Source organism: Bidens hawaiensis, unplaced genomic scaffold (genome assembly GCF_021521415.1).
Source record: "Bidens hawaiensis isolate Kalapana, Puna unplaced genomic scaffold, B.hawaiensis_p1.1 tig00000820_1, whole genome shotgun sequence".
In the NCBI taxonomy this organism is placed as follows: Eukaryota; Viridiplantae; Streptophyta; class Magnoliopsida; order Asterales; family Asteraceae; genus Bidens; species Bidens hawaiensis.
In genome coordinates this window covers 2,066,019-2,093,008 of record NW_027491048.1, presented here as the reverse complement: position 1 = coordinate 2,093,008, position 26,990 = coordinate 2,066,019, and the positions used below count along the sequence as shown (strand labels likewise).

The 26,990-nt window shown below is 42.9% G+C and overlaps 1 protein-coding gene and 2 pseudogenes across 3 annotated transcripts; 2 read left to right on the top strand and 1 right to left on the bottom strand.

The window, feature by feature from the left end:
- Nucleotides 1-778: 778 nt before the first annotated feature.
- On the top strand, nt 779-5,142 carry LOC143542358 (uncharacterized). The gene is made up of 18 exons (XM_077034964.1): nt 779-999; nt 1,095-1,137; nt 1,701-1,888; nt 2,064-2,153; nt 2,274-2,378; nt 2,455-2,580; nt 2,655-2,696; nt 2,785-2,859; nt 2,950-3,042; nt 3,144-3,224; nt 3,316-3,399; nt 3,497-3,631; nt 3,708-3,908; nt 3,994-4,085; nt 4,168-4,258; nt 4,346-4,437; nt 4,521-4,822; nt 4,916-5,142. The coding sequence occupies exons 1-18, from the start codon at nt 967-969 to the stop codon at nt 4,942-4,944; spliced, it is 1,902 nt and encodes a 633-aa protein (XP_076891079.1). The 5' UTR covers nt 779-966; the 3' UTR covers nt 4,945-5,142.
- A 1,611-nt stretch (nt 5,143-6,753) lies between these two features.
- On the top strand, nt 6,754-8,739 carry LOC143539871 (reticulon-like protein B8; annotated as a pseudogene). Its single transcript, XR_013136505.1, has 6 exons — nt 6,754-6,795; nt 7,642-7,836; nt 7,931-8,102; nt 8,182-8,315; nt 8,405-8,474; nt 8,551-8,739. The product of XR_013136505.1 is annotated as a reticulon-like protein B8 (transcript).
- A 133-nt stretch (nt 8,740-8,872) lies between these two features.
- On the bottom strand, nt 8,873-26,990 carry LOC143539861 (endoglucanase 5-like; annotated as a pseudogene). Its single transcript, XR_013136503.1, has 9 exons — nt 26,750-26,990; nt 16,913-16,926; nt 14,134-14,243; nt 10,835-10,940; nt 10,546-10,745; nt 10,350-10,437; nt 9,944-10,234; nt 9,362-9,908; nt 8,873-9,277 (listed from the first exon to the last, which is right to left on the bottom strand). The product of XR_013136503.1 is annotated as an endoglucanase 5-like (transcript).

Sequence of the window (26,990 nt, the reverse complement as noted above, 5' to 3'; positions counted from 1 at the left end):
TTTACTTCTCCATGTTATTAAATGGCTTATATTTATGGGATGAGTTTCATTTCAAAACTCTTAAATTACTTAATAATTTCAAGGAACTGTTAAAACCAATATTTTAATACTATTTAATGATAGTTTTGTCACTTGTAATATGTATATTTACGGTTGCAATTACGATAATTAGATTTTACATATATCTAATTTTTTTTACACATATGTAAACTTGTGAGTCATATATGTAATCAAAAACTTCCATATAAAACACGTTAAAACTACTTTATAACAATAATTATATATAAAAAAATTTTAAAAAAATAGTTTGTTGTTGAAGTTCTTAAGTTTTTGGTGTTCTAGAAATGAGCTCGCGGCAGTACCGGTACCGAAATGTTCGGTTTGGTACCGATATGGTACAGTACCGATATTTCATGCAAAATTCGAGAATTACTGTTACGGTACCGGTACCAAAAACTCAAAGCTTGATACCGAAACACTGAAATTGGTACTACTAATCGATACAAGTACCGAATTTGCTCATTCCTAACGTGTTCGTCAATCCTGTTATTTCTTGTTTTTTTTTGGGAAACGTATGTTAAGCATAATTGATTTTCTTAAGTGCAGATTTATTGTATCCAACCCGTGTATCACACGGGTTTATAACCTAGTTTACAAACTAAATATATAAAATTTTCCAATTATACATTCACGTAGTAGGGTTTTAAGCAAACTAAAAAAACGCCGTCACGTCTAACAAACAGAACCAACCGTTAACCCAAAGCAAAATAAAAACCTAAAACTAACGCCGTTAACTCTCACAAATATCTTACCACCTCAGCCTTCACTATATATCTACTAACATCTCAACTCATTCAGCCTACAACTAAAACCCTAATTATTCTTTTAGGTTTTTGAAGCTGCACACGCCGCACCTTCGTTTCTCACCTTATTTCGTTCAATTACTTCTCAGTTTCATTCATCATCATGCCTAAAGCATCCAAGAAGTCTGCTACCAAGGTGCCGTTGATTGTTGCTTTCAATTCGTTAGGGTTTGTGGTTGTGTGTGTGTGTGTAATTGAGTCTGATGGTGGTTTGAATTGGTTTGGTTTCAGGTTGATTCAGCTCCTGCTGTTGTTACAAAGTCTGCTAAGAAAGGTATTGGTTTTGGTTGATTTTGTATGTTAAATTTAGGGTTTTGTATGTTTAATTTGTTTAATTAGATTATTATTATGATAAATCCTGTGTTTTTAGTTATGAATGAAGTTGGATTAGATGATTTTTATGGTGTTTTGATGATTAAATATGTTTTTAGATGTTTGATTTGAAAAGTTTTTCTTTGTGATTGAAGTGATTTTTGAAAGTGTTTATTTTGATGATTTTTATGTTGGTTTGATGAAAACATGTATTTTGTGATGTTTGATTTGAAAAGTTATTTTTGTAATATAACTGATTCTTTGAAATGCTTTTTCTGATTATCTATATGCTGTTTTGATGAAAACATTAATTTGAGATGTTTAATATGAAAAGATTTTTTGTGATTTAAATTATTTTTAATATTATTTTGATTTAAAAAGTTTTATTTTTGTGATTTAGATGATTTTTAGTGCTTATTTTGATGTTTTTATTTTGTTTTGATGATAACATGTATTTAGAGATGTTTGATTAGAAATTTTATTTTTTGTGAATTTAATTGATTGTTATGATGGATGTATATACAGGAAAGAGAGACGCAGAGGAGATTATTGAGAAGGAAGTGGTGAGCAGCAAGAAGCAGAAGGTTGTGAATGGTGGTGCTGTTGAGAAGAAGAAAGTTGAGATTAAGACTCAGAAGAAGGTTGTGAAGAAAGTGGAAAGCAGTTCTTCTGAGGACAGTAGCTCATCAGAGTCTGAGAAAGAACAAAAGAAGGTAAAGTTATATTATACTGCAGTTTATCTGAAAACAGCTCATTAGAATCTGAGAAATAGAATTAAAAAAATGTTGTACTTGTATTTTATTAAAATTTTTTATTTATCATAGATTATTCAACTTTTTTTGTATTATTGTATATTTATTGATGTTGTTTATGTTAAACATGGTAAAGGTGGCACCTAAGAAAGCAGCTTCTGCACCTGCTAAGAAACCAGTCGAGGTGCCAAGCAGCAGTGATGAGTCTGATTCATCATCTGATGATGTAAGTGATGATCTTTTGTAGTTAATGTTTTCATAAACAAACTTTTTGTGAAATCTTACCTTTTTAACTTATTGTTTGTAAAGTTTTGTACATATTTTGAGTATGCTTGTGTTTGTGTAGGAGGAGCCAAAGAAGCCAGCTGTTGTGGCCAAGAATGGTGCTGTGGCAGCTAAAAAGAAAGTTGAATCAAGCTCCGAGTCTGAGTCAGATGACAGTTCAGATGAAGTATTTGAGTTAATTTTTTTAAATGTTAAAAATATTTTTGACGAGTTTATTTGAGTTAATTAATGATTCTGTACAGGAGGACGCCAAGCCCACAAAGAAGCCAGCAGCTGCTGCTGCTAAAAACGGAGCTGTTGCCGCTCCTGCTAAGAAAGCAGAGAGTTCTGATGACAGTAGCTCCGAAGAAAGTGATTCTGATGAAGATGTATGTTTGTTTTTGTTTAAAGCATTTGCATTTGTAGTTACTTTGATTGTGATTGTGAGCTTGTATCTATGCAGGTTAAAGCTGCCCCACCCAAAAAACCTGTAGCTGCTGCTAAGGTGTGTATCCAATGCTTTATGTGTTTCTATATTGTGTTTTGTAACAATGTACAAAATATACTAATGCTTATTTTTTTCATATGCACAGAAGCAAGAGTCTGATTCAAGTTCTGATGAAGATGAAAGTTCATCTGATGATGAGCCCCAGAAGAAAAAAGCTAAGGTATATATTTCTTTTTTGAAGTTATTTTTAATGATGATTTTGGGGTGTGTTATTTGTTCAGTACATTGACAAGTTTTAATATATTTTCAGCCAGCTGCAAAACCAGCTCCTAAAGTTGAAAGCAGTGATTCTGATGAGAGTTCTGATGAAGAAGAGCCTGCAAAGCCGCAAGTTGCAAAAAAGGTATGCTAATATAACTTCTTTTATCTTGATTGCCCAATTCTGAAGCTTTGCTTATTTAGTTATACTATGTTTATTAATGCAATTTTTAATATTCAATTCAGGCTGCTGCTAAAGTGGAAGAAAGTAGTGATTCTGAGGAAAGCTCTGATGAAGAGCCAGCAAAGCCACAAGTTGCAAAGAAGGTAGGTTGATTTAACTTAAAATTTGTTCATTTCGGAAGCATTGTTTTTTTGGTACTGTGTTTATTAATGCCATTGATAAATTATATTTCAGCCGGCTGCTAAAGTGGAAGAGAGTAGTGATTCTGATGAAAGCTCTGATGAAGAGGAAGAGCCAGTAAAGCCAGCTGCTAAAAAGGTTTGTGGATTCTGTCTTTTACAAGAACCATAAAAAGGTTGTTGAACTGTTTGAAATCCAAAATCTTGTTGCTTATTTATGAAATATTTTACAGCAGGCTGCGAAGAAGGATAGCAGCAGCTCTGAAGAAGAGTCTGATGAAGAAAGTTCCGAAGAGGAAGAGGAGCCAAAAACTGCAAAGAAAAAGGATACCGATGTGGAGATGGTTGATGCTCCTTCAGCCAAGAAAGCGGTTAGTTGTTTGTGCATACATGTTCTGTTCTTGGATGTACTTGATGATTTTGTTACTGAATTTTTACCTTTTGCAGCCTCAAACCCCAGCTACCCCTCAAACTTCAGGATCTAAAACTTTGTTTATGGGCAATTTAAGCTTCTCCATTGAAGAAAATGATGTTATTAATTTTTTCAAAGATGCTGGTGAAGTTGTTGAGGTCCGTTTTGCCATGAGAGATGACAAATTTGCAGGTTATGGACATGTTGAGTTTGCTACTGCCGAGGCTGCTCAAAAGGTTTATTTCTTTCTGTTTTTGTTTTTTTTTGTTTTTAAATAGTTTTTTGGTCATTTCATCAAATGATCATATCATGTATTTGCAGGCTCTCAATCTAAATGGAGAATCATTAGTTGGCCGTGAAGTTAGACTTGATTTAGCAAAGGAAAGAGGTGCATACACTCCTGGCACCGGCGGGTATATTTCTTTATAACAACCTATTAGCATCTGTTTAAAAACTGGCTTCGGAATGAGACTTAAAATGTATTCTTTGCTGCAGTAATGAGAGGTCTTTCCAGAAGAGTGGTGGGCAGACCCAAGGACTAACTGCTTTCGTCAGGGGATTCGGTTATGATGAAAACTTTGATGAAGTATGATTTCACACAATTCTTCATTTTACATCCTGATGGTATCTTTGTGCTGCACATGTCTAACATATTATATTTCTTTTGTTGCAGGTTAGAAATAAACTTACCGAGGTCTTTAGCGAATGTGGAGAGATTTCAAGGATGTCTATTCCTAAAGATTTCGAGTCTGGTGGCCCCAAAGGGTAGGTTTTTATATACTCAGTTGTGAAGTCAAGCTATTTTGATTTTAATAAAAATAACGAGTGGAATGTGTTTTTCTTGGCAGTGTTGCATTCATAGATTTTGCTGACCGTGACGCTTTGAACAAGGCGATTGAACTCAGTGGATCTGATGTTAATGGAGGATATGTAAGTGTGGAGGAAGCTAGGCCAAGAGGAAACGATGGAGGTGGCTCTGGACGTGGTGGAGGTCGTGGTGGTTTTGATGGTGGCAGGAGTGGTGGAAGAGGTAGGTTTGGTGGCCGAGATGGTGGTCGTGGCGGCCGTGGTAGAGATGGCGGACGTGGTGGACGTGGTGGTGGTAGAGGCCGTGGGTCTGGCAGGCCAAGCATGGCAACACCCGGTACAGGTATATCATATATGCTCGTTCATTATTCTCTTTCAATTTGGCAATGGCATAAATCAAAAGCGGATTCTTACATGTAAATGTTTTTTTTTTCAGGAAAGAAGACTACTTTTGGTGACGATTAGATCTTGAGTGCTTGTGAAGGCGATAATGTCTGTTCGGTCAAATTTACGTGTTTGTTTTTTAGTTTTCTTTTTTCGTATGGACGATTATATGGTGACATTTTTGGGTTATGTAGTTTTGAAACAAGTATTATGTAAGATTTTTGTCACAACTTAGATGTTCTATTTAAATTTAAATTAAATTTACATGTCTTGGTGAGTTTTTATTTTAGTTTGGTTTTCAAAGTTTTGTGTATGAGTACCCTTTTGGTTAATGTGGTTTTGTATGCCTTAATCATGGGGTCAGTTTTCCTTAGTAATGATGTGTGACTGTCACAACTTTTGTAAAGGTCATGTGACAGAATATTAACATAACTTTGCAAGGTGGTGAAAGTTAAAAATGAAGTACATTTGTCAACCTAACCCTCTAGAGCACACACCTAAACCAATCAAAGATGAAGACGAGGACAACGATAATTACATATTATCAAATAAAATATTATTTGTTATGACTAACCAAAACAACCAATACGTTTTTATACTAGCATACAGGGGCAAAATGGTCCCCTAAAAGTAAAGAAAACTATAACAAAACGGCTATAAAACGCTCATATAGCCGTTTGACAATAGTTAAGTCATTGAATTGTTCCAAACCAGTTTTTGAGATCAGTTCTAGTCTCGAAATGGCAAACCTATTATAAATCATCGGTTCCAAACCGGTTCCTGTACAATCGATTCCTGACTAGTTCAATCGAGTAGAGCTATGTGGCCGGTTAACACCGGGTTCAGTCGATTCCAAACCAGTTTTTGAGATCAGTTCTAGTCTCGAAATGACGATTAAAAATCATCGGTTTCAAACTGATTCCTGTACAATCGATTCCTGACCAGTTCGATCGAGCAGAGCTATGTGGCCGGTTAACACCGGGTACAGTCGGTTCCAAACCGGTTGCATTTTAACGATAAACTCAAAAAGCTTTCCTTAAAATAAAGGGTCATGAAATTGGTAAACCATCTTTAAAAACTCACACACCCTGAATACGATCATATGGAATCCCACGTGATAAAAGTACAACAGAAGTACACTGAGCGTGCAGGTGTACGGAGTTTGACTGAGAATCATACGATTGTATGACTCCCATCCGATCGCATGGAAAGAAAAACCAAAAACATAATTTGATTGAGTTGAGCCATGTGTGTTAAAAAAATGTGATTCTATACGGATATAATTGCTATATGAAATACGATACAATATTCCGTACATACTTAACGACACGATACAATATTCCGGACGTGATTCAATATTTAGTGTATCATTTGACACGACACAATGTTCCAACGTGATATAACATTCTACCGGTTTTAATATATTTCATATATTTACAACTCACAAACCCAAAGTGCATACGGTCTTCAAGGTTGCTTGTTAAAAAAAAATAAAAAATACCTCATATGCGTATAATTGCCATGCTATCGTATGGAATGTTCCTAGACAGCAGACAAAGGCTACGAAAAACTGATAAATTATGTAGTCATGTACAATCGTATGAAATCCAACGGTGTATGGTTAACCGGAGCCAAAATAAAATCTCCCTAGCAAAACCATAAACACAATAATTTTAATTCAAACAAGTAACTTAAGAAAATATCTATCCACTTTCCGTTATCGAATTCAAAACTTTCAACGTGACAGTGAAATCATTTATGAAATACATTCAAATATAAAAACGCCGTCGTTTAACTTTAACTTTAACTTTCAGCTCCATCTACCCCCGACCCGACCCGCAATCAATCCTTCAAATCGTACCATATCTTCTTCTTTCTCTTTGTTACTTGTCTCACTCACACTCTCTCTCATCGACGATTAACCAGAATTTGGTATCTCTCTCTCTCTTGAAGTTAGTTTAGTAATTAATAATAAGTAGAATTGCAATAAAATTAGGTTTTAGTTCGTCATAGTTTATTTACTCTCTAACACGTAATTTGCTGTCCGAAGAAGATCAAACCCTAAATATTAGAATTTTTATTCATTTTAATTTGACTAGTAATAATATTTTTTAAAGTCCAGAGTCAATAATATTATTATTATTATTAGGGCTTAATCTGGTTACTTTTGCTACTACTTTAATAAACTCAGTCCTATTATAATGATTGTTTCTTTTTCCCCTTGACTATTTGAACCTAAAGTCAACTTATTAAAATCCTAAAATGTAGTTGTCTCCCTTTCTTATTGACTCTATGCCTCAATTTTTATTGTGGAATACTCGCATGCATATTGCTATTTAACAATTTCAAAAGTCAAAAATACGGTTTAAAGTATTATGTATCAACAAGTTGACAAACCTGCGTGTTGCGGCAGTGAAGCGACACGAATTTAGTCGGTATCGGTTAAACTCGTTATGGTGCAGGCAGTAAACCCTAAAAATAATGTAGTATATGCGCAACAAAGTAACACACACATATTTTTTTAAAGTGATGTGGGAAACAAAACGGAAATAAACGGCCAACGCTCGTATATGGGATACAAAAATTAAGTGTCCAAAAAAGTAACGACACTCGTTTAGCTTGTGATAAAAAAAATTCAAATTTTTAGAATTATTTGCTGACGTGGCACACGCTAAGGCTGTCACCTTGACGAATGAGGTATTTATGGTTGCACCTGTATTGGTGTTTAATATTAAAGTATGATGCTAACAAGGTGTTTTTTTATTGATTTCTACAGAGTAACCATGCCTGAGGGAATAACACCTGAAAATCTAATCCACAACATTATGGATTCGCTTTCCAATAATCACAATCACCAGAAGCATAATTCTGGTTCGTTCTTTGAGGAGGAGAAATCACACTCTGTTTCCAATCAATTCAACAAGCTCTTTGGGAGACAGAAGCCGATTCATCATATTTTAGGGGGTGGCAAATGTAACATTCATCTCGTCTTCATTATATTCGTCTTTACAATGATAATAATATGTTTGTTACGTTGTTTTTAAATTAATTTCGTTTTGTTTTCAAGCTGCCGATGTACTCTTATGGAGGAACAAAAAGATATCTGCAAGTGTCTTATTTGGCGCCACTGCTGTTTGGGTGCTTTTTGAATGGCTGGATTACAATTTTATCCCTCTGGTTTGCTTTGGTCTTGTTGTATGTATCATTGGCCAGTTTATTTGGTCACGCCTTTTGAACAGGTAAAAGTAAGAAATCATTTGTTATATAAATTTGAAATTTGAAATTTAAATTTTACATTTCACTTATGATTGTTAACAGGGCCCCACCAAGTGTTCGTCTTTCAGAAGAACTGTTCGTGAACATTGGCACTGCAGTTGGTGCTGAAGTTAATCGTGCTTTAAGTTTCCTTCAGAATGTTGGTTACAGAGGAGATATTAAGCAAACTTGCAATTGTATGCCACATTATAGATGAGAATTTTGAGCAGGTTATAAGTATGAAGCATCACGACCTTTTGACTTTTCTTATTTGTATTTTGACTAGGTTATTGGGAGCTTGCTAACTGCTGCAATAATCGGAACCTGGTGTAACTTCTTTACAGTCATTTATATAGGTAACATTATGTATATTTCATTTTTTTATTTCAGATCAAAATGCACTTTTGGCTTCAATATGTTATTTTTTATTAGGTTTCGTGGCTGCACACACATTACCTGTTGTGTACGAGAAGTATGATGATCAAATTGATAACGCCGTTTACAATTTGTTGGGAAAGCTTCAAAACAACTACAGTAAGCTGGATGCTAGTGTTTTAAGCAGAATTCCCAAAGCAACCAGGTTGAAGTTTGAATAGGTTTATCAGAACATTTTGCAAAAATGTTAATGTAAGTTTAACTTGTCATTTTAGACTGCGTATCGTGTATTTATCAGTAGCTTTTTAATAACAAAAATGTTATTGGTTGATGCTAATTTGGTTATATCAACTGGAATATGAGCTGTTTTTCATTTTCTCAAATTAAATACATTTTTCAAAACTAAATCTAAAAAACAAGACTTCCTTGGTAAGTTACAGTTATCAAACACAAAGGAAGTAAAGTGGGAGTTGACCATGAATTTGACATGGTCAGTGGTAGGATTGAACCGAGACCTTAGCTTGTGGGCCGCCTTGAACATACACAAAACTGCACTCAGAACCTGGTTTGATTACCTTAATCCATTCAGGAAGCTCATATATGTTCTTGTTTCGAGTTGGAGATAATCCCCACACTGCCCCTGCTAAGTTTTCAATTGCTAACTTCAAATCTGTGATTGGTTTTGCTGACTGGTTCTTGATCGTCACCTTGTGTCTATAATATGTGATTCTCCCAACTGTCCATGAATTTGTTATCGTGTGAAAGAATTCCACTGGTGCCCCTGCTGAAAAAACACAATCACTCAAGTAAGGTTAGTTAAATCGGTTTTGAATTAGAACAGTAAACTTCATTGGTGTTAGTTACTCACATGAAACGGGTTGGGCCTTGGTTGGGGTAGGTTTTAGTGCATAGTTTGGATTCATGCTGTGTAACTTAGAAAAGAGCCCGATAAGAGGGGCGGTCCCGGACAGTGTAGGTTCTGTTTGTTCATAATTTGACCGGTCATCGTCAAAATTGTCGTTTTTGTCAGGCCCACCAACAAGCCCACCATGGATAATGTTAGGGTTAGCCTGTGGGCGGCGGTACCATGCATCAAACCCTTGAACACAACCCACTACTGAATGGAGTACTGATATGGATGCAATGGATGCACCCCTGTGGTGCACATGAATCGGGTAGGTTTGACCGTACCCGACCATGTAACTCATTGATTTTGGGTTCTTTCCTAAGATATAATCAGCCTGTGATTTAGCGAACATGAGGATTTCTTGAGGTTGAATAACAGCATCCGGACATTTTAGGACCGATTTAGCCGCCGAGAGGTAGTCTGAGTAGACGGCTAGTAAGAATGCAGCGGAGGCTGCGTATTGCATGTTGTTCCACTCATGCAAGTAGAGTAAGCCACCTGTATGAAACTAAGTTAGTACAATTTTGACTTTTGAGGTCAAACATAGTCTTTATAAAGCCAACAAACCAGGAGTCATATTTGTTGGCAAGCACACGCGTAGTAATCTGCTTTAGCTTGATATTGTTTTAGTGTGGCTGTGTATGCACCGCCATCTCTGTCCATCAACACCTTGGATAGAAGAATCTGGATGCCCGCGTATTTGTTATCCCACGAGAATTCCTTCACCGCCCAGCCGGTCCCGCCCATGGAGGCGGCGTTATCCACCACATATTTCAAGTACGATGTGTCCTTGGTTGCTCGGTACAACCATGTAGCTGCCCACAACTGTTCATCCTTCAAACCCAAAAAACCCGTTAGTTAGACGTGGGAGCTTTACCCCCCGTTTATACATTTGACCCGTTACCCAACCCGTCTGTCTTGTACCTCTAGATAGATGTGATCAACTTACCGAGTAACCTGATGATGCATAAAACTCCTTAGCAGACGGGATTGAGTCTGTGAACAGTCCTCTAAATCGATCGGCAAACCAGAAAAGCGGCATTTTGTGATCGAAAAAGACAAAAGTTGCATAAAAAATTTGAAACAAAACAATTTCAACAAAGTTATTTAAGAGCCAGCAAGTGTTTCAAGTATGTCTCCAAACCTGTTTTGCATGAACTAAAAGCAAGTCAGAGTAAGAGGAGTTAAAAGGCCTAAATGCAATAGCTGATGCAGCCATAGCAGCAGCGGTTTCACCCGCAAGGTCTGAACCCGGGTGTTCAGTATCCAGTTTATAAGCGGTTCGTGGTGTAGTCATGTCTTCGGCCCGTTCCCAACAGTAGTGATCCGAGTCACCGTCACCTACCTGCACCAAATTTTTTATAAAAATTTAAGTAACCAAACATCCATTTTCTCAATTATAAAATAATAATAATCATTATTATTTTGATATACCTGTCCCCAAAGAACATTGGGCTGTGGATGGGCTTTGATGAAGTAATCAGTACCCCATTTAATAGCATTCAAAACATGGCCCATTTGGTCAAGATCCATCATGCTTCTACCATACTCAATGACTCCCCATGACTATAGGTGATCAAATCGGGTTGGTCAAAGGAACCGGAACCGGTTCAGAACCGGTTCCATTAGTCAACATCACTGTTTAAACCGGTTCCATGGTCGAACCGGTTAGGGAACCGAACCGGTTCCCCAACCCTCGGACCTGGAACCGGTGGAACCGGTTCTGACCGGTTCCTAAACCGGTTCTTACACTGTAACCGGTTCCAACCGGTTACAGTGTAAAATATTATTTTTTTTTCGTTTTTCGTTTCCGCTGCTTGTGTAGGTGATGATTTGTGTTCTTCTGATTTCTGAAGAGGCTCATGCTACTTTTGTTGTTCACCCACAGAGCAATGGTAAACAACATATTGAACTTAATGCTATGAGTGTCAGCGTGTTGAATTGATTAGTCTGTATCGTGTATCGTGTAATGGTGAACTTAAATCTGTATCGTGTTACATTTGTTGAGTTTGCTATGTATTATAGTCTTTTGGCTTACGCAAGTCAAATGCTGAATTATAATCAAGAGCGGTGTTATACGATTCGTATTTGTATAACATGTTAAATAAAAAAAACAATTAACATAAAATTCATTTTATTTACTTTAAGAAGTTCAAAAAAAAAGGTTACATGTTTTAAAATATTCAAAAACAAACTAACAAAATATTAAACTTATAAATATAAAGTTGTGACATATTATTTCTAGAAAAGCCTTCTTGTTCGTCGTAATTATTGAGTGGCGACTTATTCATCAGAATTACTTGTAGAAACGCCTTCTTGTTCGTCGTGCACTCGAACATCAAGTGGTGTTTCGTCTTCCAGAGTGGTTACGTGTTGAACACGATCGATTGAGTCCAAGTGATCCTTCAAGCAAATGCACATCTCCACCGACTCCGAATTCAGTCTTGTTCTTCTCACCGATATTACCCTGCCACTAAGAGAAAAAGCAGATTCCGAAGCTACCGTAGAAGCTTGGGCGGTTAGTAAATCACGGGCCATGGTGGCAAGAATCGGAAACTCGGTTTCCTTTACCTTCCACCAAGCCAAAACATCAAAAGTGCCATATTCCTCTTCGGATAAACCGGTAGAGAAATCATATGCACTATACCTTCCTAGTTCGCTTGAAGGGGTGTTACCCCTTTGTTTTTTAGCTGTTACGTTACGAACAGTGTTCATAAGGCTAATCATGGGGTCTCGTACTCTAGTAGCACTTGAACTTGATGAAGACCCCCCCGGCTTAGGCATGTGTATGTTTGACCCATATTTATTTATATAAAAGTCATACATAAATTTAAAATTCAAGTTAAAATCATTTTGTGCCTCTGTTGAAAAGTTTGGGTCAACTTCATGCATATCTAAGGCTGAAAAAATTTCGTCTATCACACATTCAACCCCCGTAACATTTAACATTGGGTTTAAAGCGGCGGCGCAAGTAAAAATCGGTGGCAATTCAAGAAATTATTTTTTTAATTTAAACTTCATTGGTAATATGATGTTTGAAAACATTGGACTTTTATTTTCAAATTCTTTAAGATTGTTAACGATTAAAAATAACTCCGAAAGAACCAAGGGACTTGTCGGATAATACGTTCCCGATAGTTTCGTAGTTGATGTTTTAAAAACTTCAAGAAAAGTCGATAAGTCATTGATAATTTCCCATTTCTCATTTGAAAAGGGGATTGCCAAATCATTCTCGGCAAGACTAGAATGAAACATTTGTAAAGTTTATCTTTGTTTCAAAGCACTTTGAAACATTATGCAAGTGGAATTCCATCGATGAGGTACATCCCAATTAGCTCCCAAAGCTTTTCTTCCCGTATCTTTACAAAATTTTCTATAATCCATTTGTCTTTTTTTACTTTTCTTAAAAACTTCATGTAGCATTACTCTAAAATCGTTTATAACCGATGTAACCTCATCCGAAGCAAGTCCGTCTTGCACGATTAAATTAATGATATGTGCAACACACCTTGAGTGAAAAAATACACCATTGCAAATCGGCGTATATTTTAATTTTAATTTATCAACCGCCGATGTATTATTCGACGCGTTATCAAATACAATTGAAAATATTTTATTTTCTAGTTTATAAGTTTTTATAACATAATCTAAAATTTCAAACAAATTATCTCCCGTATGTGGATACTCAAAGAGTTCGAAAGCAATGGTGCGTTTCATCATTTCCCACGATGACGGGTCTACCCAATGAGCAGTGACACAAAGATAAGATTCGGGTAGACCATGTGGAGCCGACCAAACATCACTAGTTAAGTTTATTCCCGTATTTATATTTTCAAAATATGCAATTAGTACCTCTTTGGCATTCTTCCACAATTTTAAACAATAACGTTTAAGAGTATGACGACTTACGTGGTGCATTGTGGTTGAAGCGTATCTCGAATCATGGCGGTTAAGCGAGGGTTGCGAAGTGGCTAAACGGCAAAGCTTCTTGAATCACAAACTTCGCCATACGATCTTGAACTCGATCAATTTGGTATGTAAATATTCCGCCTTCACTATCCATTTGCGTTTGTTGCGACTCGACGTTCTGTTTCAACGCCCTGCAATACGGTCTTTCGATGTGTTTCTTCAAATTTGAATTCGAAAGTGGGTTTAAATAAATCCCACAAAACTTGCACCGAGCCTTCAATGAATGGTCACTCAATTCAACCAAATCCCAATTGCACCAAATCTCTTGATTACGATTATGAGGTACAATACGAACGAAACTTGGTCCGGCGGTGGAACCTTGACCAACCGATGATTGTGAGGCAGCCATAACAACAAATATGAATATAGAAGAAGAGAAAACAAGAGATTAGAGAACTCAGAACGTTGTAATAGCGTTTTTTTGTATTTTTTTGCGTTCGGGTTTGCGTTTTGAGTGTTGTGATGAACCCATTACACCAAATACCTATTTATACTAGTAGTGGGGTGTTTGGGGAGCCAAAAAACGGCCATTTTTGACCCCAACGGTCAAAAAACGGCCATAAAACCGTTTCCCAACGGCTAGAACTACTCCAACGACTAGAACCGGTTCCGGTCGAACCGGTTCCAGAACCGGTTCCGGTTCCTACCCGGTCCACCTCCAAAAATGTCAAACCGGTCCCGGATCGTCGGGTTGAAACGGAACCGAACCGGTTCCTACGAAAAACGGGTAGGAACCGGTTCGGTTCGGTTCGGTTCCACCGAACCGGTTCCAGGAACCGGTTTTGTTGTCCACCTCTACCCATGACAGCATTGTGACACTATAAGCCATTAGCAGTCCAAATTTGACATGGTCACCAGCATCATTGAAGAAACACTAAGTGACCCCGGGCAGATTTTGGATAATCTGGGGGCTAGGTAATGTTTCCCACGAAGGTTAGGTCCAGCAGAGTAAGTTGTACTTTAGGGAACCTGCAAAACAGACACCGTAAGCTCGTCACTGAGAAGGGGGGGGTTCCTCCTTGTGACCACCCTCCGGCGTGAGAATCAGTCTATATTGCTCTTTGAATATAAAAGTATATGAATACTATTAGAGCAATTATCAAGTAAGTTATACGAGATAGTAGATTGATCTTACCATTCCAAGATATTGGAGTATTTATAGCCGAAGGTAGGTTTTCTAGAAGGTACCGCCGGCTGAATAGTATTCCTGTTCAACCAACAGTGGATTACGCACAGGCCATACTGGTTGGTGGGTAGGTTACAGCCAATAGTAATAAAGTCGGCTGCACTATTCCACCAACTGTAGACTATGCACGTCCCACTGACTGTGGATTGTACGCAGGCCATGCTGGTTGGTGAATAGGTTACGGCCAACAGTAATACTATTCCACCAACTGTAGGCTGCGCCTGCTCCACAATGAGGGTTGGTGAGTAGGCAGCGGCTAATAGTGACAAACAGTACTAGAGGGTGCCCCTCCTCGCACTGTTGTCGGTGAGCTGTCACCCTGTGATTGGCTCATGGGCTGTTCTGGTCAGATCGTCTGTCCTATCCATACCTTGGCAGGTATGGTACAGAAGATCTTTCAGAATCAGACTGGCTCATTTGGGCGGGATTGTTCCCGCCTTGCTCATGCCTTCACGTGACTGCTGAAGTAGCTAGTGTCTTGTGCGTGTAGCCCTGCTGTCTGCGGGTAGCCTTCCCTGATGGCTTGTATCCGCAGCTGCGGGAACAGGCGAGGTACTTCACCATTGGGAGGCTTTCCCTGCGTGTACAGCTTGCGTACTGCGCGTAAGATTCTATGAGCATGGTGGGTCCTGCGGGAGCAGATGGCCTTTGCGCAGACGTCCATGTTCAAGGTGAGTCTTGCGGGACCAACTGGTCTCTGCTGGGACCTACCTCTTCAAGTCCCCCCAGTCCAATGTTCTTCTCATGCGTGTTTAATAAAGTGAGGTGAACTTTTGGACTTAAGCAAAGGGTTTTGAAAAGGGTTTTGTAAGGTTTTCCATGGGAAGTCCTTGTCACTTGCAGAAATGCCCGAGTTTCCTGCTTGGTCTCTGGGTATGATGCGGGTAGGTCTGTAACCTCCTCGCAAGTCAGGAGCATTGAGTCCCAGTTGTATGTATTTTCCATGAGGTTTTGGTAGTTTTGAACATAGTGATCAATTATGTTAAGACCACCAATTCCATCTTGGAGCTTCAAACAACGTAGTTCTCGACGTTCCCGCTATGCGGGGATGTTATTTCCGTTTCCGCAAGCATTGCCCAGAAGATCCTTCTTGGTTTCAATTCCCAGCGGAGCGCTAGGTATGTGAAGGGTTTTGCCTTAACACTGTACCTGCGCTCGTCTTACGGTTACTTTACTTCCAAGGTATTCCTGGCGTCAATTCCCTGCGGGTGCTTGGTATGTGAAGGGTTTTGCCTTTACACTGTACCCGCACCCGTCTTATAGTTACTTGGTTGCCGAGGTACTTGGCTTCAATTCCCTGCAGGTGCTAGGTATGTGAAGGGTTCTGCCTTAACACTGTACCCGCAGCCGTCTTACGGTTACTTGTTTGCCAAGGGGTAAGGGGTATTTTCCCGCTTACTTTTTAATATTTTCGAATTTTGAATTTTGAAATTCGAAGAGTTGGTGAAAAGATAAGAACAGTCCAAACCTCTGAAACGTCGTGCGACAGTTTCTTCTGACTGTGTCAGGACGTGCAGGAAGTTATGGTGACGTGACAGAACATGGTCATTCCAGTCGCTTTTTCAGGCGCGTGGCCGCGAAATTACTGGCACACGTCCTTTCAACAGCTGTTGCCAGCCTGCTTTTTGCCACGTGTCATAGTTTCATTGCACCTTTGATTTCTCTCTCCTCCGCATTAAATTCACCGCATTAATTGCGATTACTATACAAAGGGGGAGAGAGTTATTTGTAATTCACACTTTCACCTTTCTTCTTCTTCTTAGTGATTTCCGGCAAATACTCCCCTTTTCAGGCAAGCATTTTCCCGAAATCACTTTCTTCTTTCCACCATGTCTTCTCATGATACTGATGATCAGAAGACTGCTGGCGAGTGCCAGTGTTCTCTTCCTGTCGATCTGTACCAGTATATCGTCAGGAAGTTCATGCTCGAGTCTCTCGAGCCTGAGTTTCCTGAACCCCACCATACTGTGTACGATGCCCCTAGTGGCAAGATCGGGGTTTATGCTGCATTCTTTGTCTACGGAAACCTTAGGTTTCCGTTGACAAAGTTTGTGTACCGTGTCCTGGAGAGGCACGGTGTGCACCTGACAGAGGTGCACCCCATGGCCATTGCCAAGGTCCGGCACTTTGAGTGGGTGTGCCGGATATTGGGCCTTGAGCCCTTTGTTGACCGTCTGATGACCTTCTACACTTGGAGGTGCATCCAGGGGTGGTACACTCTTACAACCCGTATCAAGGGTTTAAAGATTTGTACCACCGAGCGGAGTCTTCGCTCATGGAGAAGAGAGTTCTTCTTCATATCCGCTCGCGCCGTCCCCATCGCCATGAAGTTTAAGAATGGCCAGGCGCTTCCGAACCTTCCCGCCCTCAACTACGAGGAGGCGGAATGGTTTTCGAAGATATCCCGGGTCCAGTCCCCGGTTTTCCGTTTTCCGGAGTCGGCGATGGTGATGCTGGGGATGAGCCGGGTGTGGAAGGCGGCGAATGCTGATAAGGTTCCGATCGTCCTTGAATATGGTTCGAACTCTACCCCTTATGGTATGTCTTGTTTCTTTTTTGCTGATTACGATTTTTTCTAACTTTCTTGTTGATTTCAGAGGGTAACGATCTTCAGTCGCTCCTGAATCCGCGGGAGGAAGATGGTCCTGCGCGGATGGGTACTCGTGCTCTGGACGAGAACGAGTTGCCCATCCTAGAGCAGACTGCGGGTCGGTTCGTGGAGGTTTACCCGCCAGGCCAAGAGATCCTGAGCCACCGACGGCCAGGTAAGCCTATCTTCTACCCTGAACCTCTCAATGCTGTGCCTGCTGCTGGAGTTCATGACATTTCTTCTTCTGAGGAATCCGCAGAAGGTCCTCCACTGGTGCGGAAGAAAAAGGCTGCCGTCGGGAAAGGCAAGGAGGTGGCCTCTACGGCCGACCCTGTAGTCCTATCTGACTCGGAGTCAGATAATGCAGAAGTGGCGGGGAAGCCCGGTGGTGAGGAGACCACCGCTCCGGAGGCTGCAGGTGTTACCTCCGGGGAGGCAGCGACGACGACGGTTACCGGTGTCAAGAGGCCGGCTCCATCGGGTTCGCCCCCGCTCGTCCGTGCGTTCAAGCTCAAGAAACCCCGTAAGTACCCCCATAATTCTTGTCTAGCTTTGTTGTTTCAAATAAATTTTCTAACACTTTTGCTTGTGCAGGTGTGGATGTTGACGCATTCCAGGGTGGAGTTGGAGTAAGTATTCCCCCGCCAATGACGGTAGGCTCGGTCAGCCTTCCCGAGGCGTCGACCCAGGCGTCTACGCTTGCTTCCGCTGGTTCCAGCCTTCCTGAGGCTGTTCCAGCTGAGAAGGTGTCTCCGCCGGCCGTGAGTGCAATTTTTACAGCATCTTTCACGGAGCCGGCGGTTACTGTTGCTGAGGAGACGGCGCCAACCATGGCTGCCACGGCGGCTGCCACTATACCTGCGCCACCGGCACCGACGGCCGGACCATCAGGTACGCGCTGGGCTTCCCGCCGATCTACGCCACCTTCCCGTCTGCCTGACCTGTTGGATGGATTTCCTTTAGGTTCAGGTGATGGGTTTGGCGGCTATCGGCCTGTTATTGACCCTACAGGTACGTAGGGTTCTTCTTGCTTTGTATATTTTTGTCATCTTTTCCTAACTGCCTTTGTTTCTTTTGCAGTGTCGGATTCCAATGAAGTGTATGTTCCAAGATGGAACATACGCCGAGGAACAACCCTTCGCACCCCTGTGGAGTGTGTGGACTGGGCTCGCCACGCTGCTCCTCATGGTGCGTTGGGGGAAGCCATGGCTAGCTACCAAGAGGGTAGGCTAACCAATGAGCTTCGGGTTCTCCAGGCCCGAACGCAGCCCCGCGTCGAGCTGCTTTGTCGTGAAAACGACAAGTTAAAAGCGGCTCGCGCCAAAGATGTATCTGAAGCGCGGGCTCTTCGGGAGGAGAACCGGCAGTTGGCCGCTGCCGCAGCCGAGAAGGAGAAGGCCTTCAAGGCCCTCGAGGTTGAAGTCCAGGCGCGACTCGAGGCCCGCTCCAAGGCTGCCCAAGCTGTGAATGAACAGCTTCGGCTGGCCAAGGAGACTGCGCGAAACTCAACTGAGAGGGCTGCCAAGGCTGAAGCTGTTGCTGAGCCACTACGCGAAGAAAATGAGCAGCTTAAATGCAAATTAAAGGCTCTTCAGCATGCTCATGACGCCTTGGCAATGGAAGATGCCAAGAAGCTGCAGGAGATCCTTGACCAGAGGGGGATGCTTGACCGTACTGAAAGGAAACTCAAAAGCGTCGAAGAAGCTGCCGCCAAGGAAGTTCAACTTGCCAACCTTGATAAAAGCGGAGCTGAACGTGCTTACAAAGAAAGTCAAGCTACCCTCCAATGGCTGCTTCAAGAAGCGTTGCCTGAGGTATCTTTATCTTTTTCTTTACGCTTTCTGCTCGTAATTAGAAAATGTTCTAACTTGTAATTTTCTTTTGTAGGTTGTGCGTCGGGTCCTTTCAGAGACCTCTTACGACGATGCAATGAGCACAGCCCTCAACGCTTCTCATGAGGATGGGCAGAAGACTGGCTTCCTGCTTGGTCTAGGGTTTGCTGAGAGAGGCTTTCCGCCCTCCAACTTCCCTTTATTCAATGTTAATACTGAAGCTGCTTATGACCAAGCTGTGAGTCAGTATGCTGCCTTCCCGCATCCAGTGGTGGAGAAGGTGAATGAAGCTGCTGCTGCTGATGATGGGCTAAGCGTCCTTAAGGCTTTCCTTGGGCAGCCGCGTTCTGACGGTGCTGGTCCAAGCGGAGGTGGCCCTGAAGCCTGATCCCTTCACACTGCTAGGATAGACTTAGCCTTGTATAGATTTCTTTTAGGCGGGTAGTTACCCAGCCCTTCTTGTAATTGATTGTGAAATATTAATCTCTTTGCGTATAAGATTGTTATTTCCTTGGGTTCTTTGCTTTATAAACTTATGACTTGCATACTTAGTTTAAATTAGCAATTTCCCAAGTGCTTAGAATAAGAACCTTTGAACGTGGTTGATGATGGGTTAAAGTTTCGCCTCCTCCTTCGTGATTGTGCGGGTAAAACCGTCACTTGCACTTGGTAGGATGGCTAATCTTTACCCTTTATCTGACCTGCGTGTAGGTTTTTCAAAATTTCTAAGGCATTAAGTTAAACCTTTGAACGTGGTTGATAATGGACTAAAGTTTTCGCTCCCTCTTTCGTGATTGTGCGGGTGTAACCGTCACTTGCACTTACTAGGATGGCTTTAACTTTAGACCTATATCTGACCTGCGTGTAGGTTTTTCTTGTCCTTTTTTTAAGTGTTCATAAGTTAACCTTTTAACGTGGTAGACGGTAAGTTAAGTTTGGCTTCCTTGTTCGTGATTGTGCGGGTAAGACCGTCACTTGCACTTACAAGGATGGCTAAACTTTACCTACATCTGACCTGCGTGTAGGTTTTCCTTAGAAACTTTTTTAACATTTTGGCGTTGTGTTTATGCGGGTATTGCCGCCTTCCACACGCAACTACTTGTTCCCGTAAGGGAAGTTCATAGGTTACAAGCTATCAATACATCATGAAAGGAGAATCATTTCCATTAGAAGTGGCTCTAGGCCTTTTCTTTACAAGTTGGAATTGATCTACATATAACATTTGCGTAATTGAGCTCCATTCCATGTTCTAGGGATGGGAGTGCCATCGAGCCTTTCGAGCCGGTACGCGCCCTTTCCCAGAACTTCTTTGATAATGTATGGCCCTTCCCAAATCGGGGCCAACTTTCCTGGGCGTTGTTGGTTCGAAGCCTCGTTGTTACGCAGTATGTAGTCTCCTTCGTTGAAGTTGCAGAGTTTTACCCGCGTGTTGTAGTATTTTTGCATTTGTCGTTTGTAGTTTTCTTCACGCACGGCGGCTAAGTCTCTGCGCTCTTCGGTTAGCATAAGGTCTAACCGTCTTTCCGCATCATTGTCTTCTGGTTGGATTAAGACCCTTGGTGAGGGTAAACCGATTTCGACTGGGATCATGGCTTCAGTGCCATAAGTGAGACTGAACGGGGTTTCTCCCGTACTGGTCTTCTTCAGCGTTCTGTTTGCCCAAAGGACGTGTGGAAGCTCGTCCACCCAACCGGATCTATGTTCCAAGAGTCTTTTCTTTATGCCTTCGACGATGCTCTTATTTGCTCTTTCCACCTCACCGTTACCTTGCGGGTGTGCCACTGAGGTAAAGGTGTGGGTGATTTGAAGTTCTTTCAGCCACTGCTGTAGCTTCTTGTCAGCAAAGTTGGTGCCATTGTCGCTTACCAAATTCTGTGGAAGTCCAAAACGACAAATAATAAATTCCCAAATAAATTTTTTGATATGCTTTGCGGTTGTTTGGGCTAAAGGTTTCGCTTCTATCCATTTGGTGAAGTAGTCAATGGCTACCACTAGGAACTGAACATTCCCAGCTGCTGTTGGAAATGGGCCTGTCACGTCGATGGCCCACTTCTGAAATGGCCACGAGGAAGTGACAGGAACAAGTTCATTTTTCGGGCGATGCGTGTTGGGTGCGTAAAGCTGGCAAGATCTGCATTTTCTGATGTATGCCAACGCGTCCATATGCATCCCCGGCCAGAAGTATCCCGCGTTGTTTAGCTTGGCTACCACAGCGCGGGGGCCTGCGTGTACTCCACAGATGCCTTCGTGAACCTCCCTTAGGAGGTAGTCAGCATCTTGGTTGTCCACGCATCTTAACAATGGGCCAAGAAAGTTACGTCTGTAAAGGGTGTCATTGACCAGCTGATAATTTAGTGCTTTACAGCGTAGTTTTCTTGCCTGTGACTTCGACTCTGGTAACGTTCCTGCTTCAAGGTATTTTATTATTGGGGTCATCCATGTTTCTGTACCGGTTTGGATGACACAAATTTCCTTGTGCGGGACTGATGGTGTTTCGAGGAGTTCCACGCGGATGTCCTTTCCCAAGTGGGTGAAGGCCAGTGATGCAAGCTTGCTTAACGCATCCGCAGATTTGTTTTCGCTGCGCTTGACGTGTATCACTTTACAATCATTAAAATCGCGCATGATGGCTTTGGCTTGGGCAAGGTACAGGGCCATTGTGTCGTTCACAGCCGTGTACGTCCCGTTTATTTGGTTTGCTACTAGCATGGAATCAACGTGGGCTTCCAAATTTTTTACACCCATCTTTCGCGCAATCCTCAATCCGGCCAGGAATGCTTCATATTCAGCTTCGTTATTCGTACTTGGAAAATCCAGCCGAATAGCATAAGTATATTCCTGGCCTGCTGGATTTGTTAATTTTAACCCTGCGCCCGAACCCTCGTTACTAGCTGCTCCATCAGTATAGAGTCGCCAGACTTCATCGATTTCGTGTGCTGGGGAGGGTTGAACCTCCTCCTGGCACTCTTTCTCCCGTGAGGCGGGGACTTCTGCAATAAAATCAGCCAGGACCTGACCTTTAATGGCTGGTCTCGGCTTGTATTGAATCGCATATTCTCCCAATTCAATTGCCCATTTGGCTAGACGTCCCGATAACTCGGGTTTGCCTAGAACATTTGAGAGTTTGAAGTTGGTGAGAATAGTGATTGGGTGACCCTGGAAATACCGTCTCAACCTGCGTGACGCGTGTATAAGTGCCAAGACCAGCTTTTCCAGGGTAGAGTACCGGGTTTCCGCGTCTGCCAGCACGCGGCTAACATAATAGATTGGCATCTGGATGCCTTTTCGTTCTACAAGCAGGACTGCCCCGGTTGCTCTATCGGTTGCGGAGAGGTATAGGATTAACTCCTCTCCCGCTTGTGGTGCTGTGAGTGTTGGGAGTTCGATCAGTCGTGATCGAATCTCCTGAAAAGCTGCTTCCGCTTCTGGTGTCCAGCGGAAGTGCGTTTTCTTTAAACAATTTCTTAGCGTTGACACAAAAGGGAACGACCTATCCGCATGGTTTGCCAAAAAGCGGTTAAGCGCGACTAGTCGTCCATTAAGTGTTTGAGCCTGTTTTATGGTGGTAGGTGATTCCATTTTGACAATGGCTTCGACCTTTTCAGGGTTCGCTCTGAAGCCATCTTTAGTAATAATGACCCCTAAGAACTTCCCTTCTTCCACCCCAAATGAACACTTGCTCGGGTTGAGCTTCATGTTTATCTTTCTGAGCGTGTTGAAAGTTTCCTCAATGTCTTTCAACATCGTCTCTGGCTCGGGGCTTTTGATGACCAAATCATCCATATAGACTTCCAAGTTTCTCCCAATTTGGGCGTGAAACTCTTTGTCCATTAGTCGTTGGTACGTGGACCCCGCGTTCTTAAGTCCGAACGGCATCATTTTATAACAAAATGTGCCATCGGGCGTCCGAAAGGCGGTTTTGTCCTGGTCATCCACAGCCATGTGGATTTGATGGTACCCCTTATACGCATCCAAGAAGCATTTAAGGCGAAATGGTGCCACCGAGTCCACCTTAAGATCAATTTCTGGCAACGGATAACAATCTTTGGGGCATGCTTTATTCAAATCTTTGAAATCTATGCACATGCGCCATTGTTTGTTATTCTTCGGTACCATTACGGGATTTGCAACCCATGTTTGATATTTGCTAACGCGCACGATGCCCGCATCAAGGAGTTCCTTGACTTGGGTTCTACACGCGTTGGTTTGCTCGGGCCCCATTACTCTGCGCTTTTGTACGATCGGCGTAACGGCCGGATCGCATTTGAGCTTATGCTCTGCCTTTCCTCGGGGTACACCAGACATGTCGGCTGGTGTCCACGCGAAGATGTCTGCGTTTCGCTGCAGTAAGCGCTTGAGTAAGGTGCGTGTTGGATCAACAATTGTCGGGCCAATGGTAACGGCCTGATCGGGATATTTCCCATTGAATGCCCACTGTTCAGGTTCAGTGATGGTTTGTTTGGCCATCTTCGGTTTGGGTTTAGAGGAGACAGATGCGATGCATACCGGGGGAATGCCCGTGATCATCGCTACGCCTTCAGCTGTTGGCCATCCCATCATGCCGTGGACTGAGGATACCACGGCGTTGAATCTTGCCATCCCGTCTCTCCCGAATAGGATGTCATACGTATGATGTGGTTTTTTCATCACAACAAAATCCACATCCTCCGTGCGTGAATAATTCCCATCGGTGAGAGTGACGGGGAAAGATAGGATGCCCAAGGGAGTGTTCATGCTGCCGTCAAACCCTTCCATCGAAGCGTAGACCGTCTCCAGGCGCTCCTTGTCTTCATCATCGAGCTTGTCGAAGAACTGCCTGTACATCACTGTCGACGATGCGCCATTGTCAACGAGGGTGCGGGAGGTGATGTAGTGCCCCAGCTGGCTTTTAATGACAATGGGGCCTTCTTTGTTTGGGCCTCCCGGCACTCGCGGGAAGCGCACTTCTGCTTCCTTCCATGCGCATGGTTCGGTCATTGATCTCTTTCTCCCTCTGACCTTACCATGGACCATGTTGATGCTAATGTCGACGGGCTTCCGTCCGTTACCCCTGTACCTGTTGTCGTTCCTTCCTCCCTTCTTGATAGATGCCACGAGGTGTGCGAGCCTCCCATCCTTGACGAATGTCTCGACGATGTCCCTCAAGGATGTGCACTCCTCAGTGCTATGGCCCTTTGTCCCATGGAAGTCACAAGACTTGCTTTGATCCGCATTGGGTTTCTGTCGGATCACTGGGGCTTTTGGCCATGGCAGTTTTTCCGTGGCAAATATCTCCGTGACGCTCTTGGTAAGTGGCGTCCAACGGTTTTTCCGGTTCGAAGGGTGCGTTTTGTCCCTTCCGCCAACCAGAGGGCGAGAGCTTGAGGGGGTGTCAAAGTTTATCCTTGACTGCCAAATACCTTGCCGCCTCTTTTTGTTCAGCCGGGCGGTTCTCACATTGTTCTCCCTTGTCCTCTGCGTGTAGAGGTTTGTATTGTGGGGGAGATCTCTTCCCAGCTGTTTCTCTGTTTCGGCAAAGCGCTTGGCTGCCGTCATTATGGCATCCCACGTGGATGGCATACCGTCTTTACCCGTCAGAGTGCGGATGAGTTCTGGGTATTCAGCGCCCTGAATGAAAGCGGCGCGAACGAGGTCTTCACTGATGTTGCCCAGACTTACCTTCTTGGAGTTGAAGCGGGTGATGAAGTCCAGTAAGGATTCATCCTCTTCTCTGACACAGTTGAGGATCGTCCACTGCTCCTCAGTGTGCTTCCTCTGTTGACTAAACTGTTGACTGAACTTGTTCTGGAAGTCTGCCCAGTCATAAATGTGGTGGACCGGTAAACGGTCGAACCATGCTCTGGCTGCTCCTACCAGAGTCATCTGGAACATGTAGCACCACGTGGGTTCCGTCCAGTTACTGACGGTTGCCCCCGCAATGAACCTGTTCAGATGGTCATCTGGGTCGGATAGACCATCGTATGTGCCAACGTTGGACATTTGTTTGGCACTCCTCGGGGCGATTGCTTCTGCAATGTCCCTTGCAAATTTTGACCTTCCTGCGTTTGTAGCAGTAGGTCTAAAGGCCTTGGAGAAGTCGCGAGAGCTTTTTTCCGTGACTGGTTGGAATGCTTCCCCAAAGTTCCTTTTTGGCTGGGGATCCGTTTCCTTACGCTTCCCTTTCGCCCTATGGCGAGGGTTCGCGTCGGTGTCGGAGTCTTCCCCCTCGCCGTCTGAGTACTCGTACTCACTACTCATGTTGAGGTGCTGGCGAGTACTACCGAATTCCTCAGCTTGTTGGACTGAACGCAAGCGTTCGTCCAACTCAGCCTGAAATTCTCTTTGACGTGCCTCGGCCCATGCCTTCACTTGATCAAGTGTTTGGCGAGGAGCTCGAGGTCGTTTTTCCAGCTGGGCATCAGTGAATCCCAGTGGAATATTTACTCCACTTGCCCCTACATGAGTGACTGGGGTAGTGTTCGTAAAATGTATTTCACTTGCCCCAGCTTGGGTGGCTGGGGTAGTGTTTGTAAACATTGTGTTGCCGGTGTTAACCCCAGTGGCTGGGGTTGTGGTTACCGGAATTTCTCTAGTCATCTTGGAAGTTTTGAAAAACTGGAGAAAGATGTAGTTCTAGCTTAATGCACGGATGGCGCCAATGAAGAAACACTAAGTGACCCCGGGCAGATTTTGGATAATCTGGGGGCTAGGTAATGTTTCCCACGAAGGTTAGGTCCAGCAGAGTAAGTTGTACTTTAGGGAACCTGCAAAACAGACACCGTAAGCTCGTCACTGAGAAGGGGGGGGTTCCTCCTTGTGACCACCCTCCGGCGTGAGAATCAGTCTATATTGCTCTTTGAATATAAAAGTATATGAATACTATTAGAGCAATTATCAAGTAAGTTATACGAGATAGTAGATTGATCTTACCATTCCAAGATATTGGAGTATTTATAGCCGAAGGTAGGTTTTCTAGAAGGTACCGCCGGCTGAATAGTATTCCTGTTCAACCAACAGTGGATTACGCACAGGCCATACTGGTTGGTGGGTAGGTTACAGCCAATAGTAATAAAGTCGGCTGCACTATTCCACCAACTGTAGACTATGCACGTCCCACTGACTGTGGATTGTACGCAGGCCATGCTGGTTGGTGAATAGGTTACGGCCAACAGTAATACTATTCCACCAACTGTAGGCTGCGCCTGCTCCACAATGAGGGTTGGTGAGTAGGCAGCGGCTAATAGTGACAAACAGTACTAGAGGGTGCCCCTCCTCGCACTGTTGTCGGTGAGCTGTCACCCTGTGATTGGCTCATGGGCTGTTCTGGTCAGATCGTCTGTCCTATCCATACCTTGGCAGGTATGGTACAGAAGATCTTTCAGAATCAGACTGGCTCATTTGGGCGGGATTGTTCCCGCCTTGCTCATGCCTTCACGTGACTGCTGAAGTAGCTAGTGTCTTGTGCGTGTAGCCCTGCTGTCTGCGGGTAGCCTTCCCTGATGGCTTGTATCCGCAGCTGCGGGAACAGGCGGGGTACTTCACCATTGGGAGGCTTTCCCTGCGTGTACAGCTTGCGTACTGCGCGTAAGATTCTATGAGCATGGTGGGTCCTGCGGGAGCAGATGGCCTTTGCGCAGACGTCCATGTTCAAGGTGAGTCTTGCGGGACCAACTGGTCTCTGCTGGGACCTACCTCTTCAATCATAGTACCCTCCAACCAAATTCACCTACATTCAACCACTACATTAATAATAGCACAAACTCGAAAGTACAAACCGATCGAGCATAACAAACCACTTACATTTTGTTGGTAACCGTCGTGGAGGCCAGAATCGCCACGCCATTTCACAAGTTGGTTCCCGGGCAACTTACCTGACCTTTGCGCCTCGAAAAATAATAAGCTCTTGTCAACCGCTTGCATGTAATCAAACGCTAACGATACATCGATAATGGTTATAACTAATATTAGTGTTGCGAAAACGTGTCTCGAGTTCACCATTGTGGATGATTGAGGTGGATGAAGATAATGATTTTG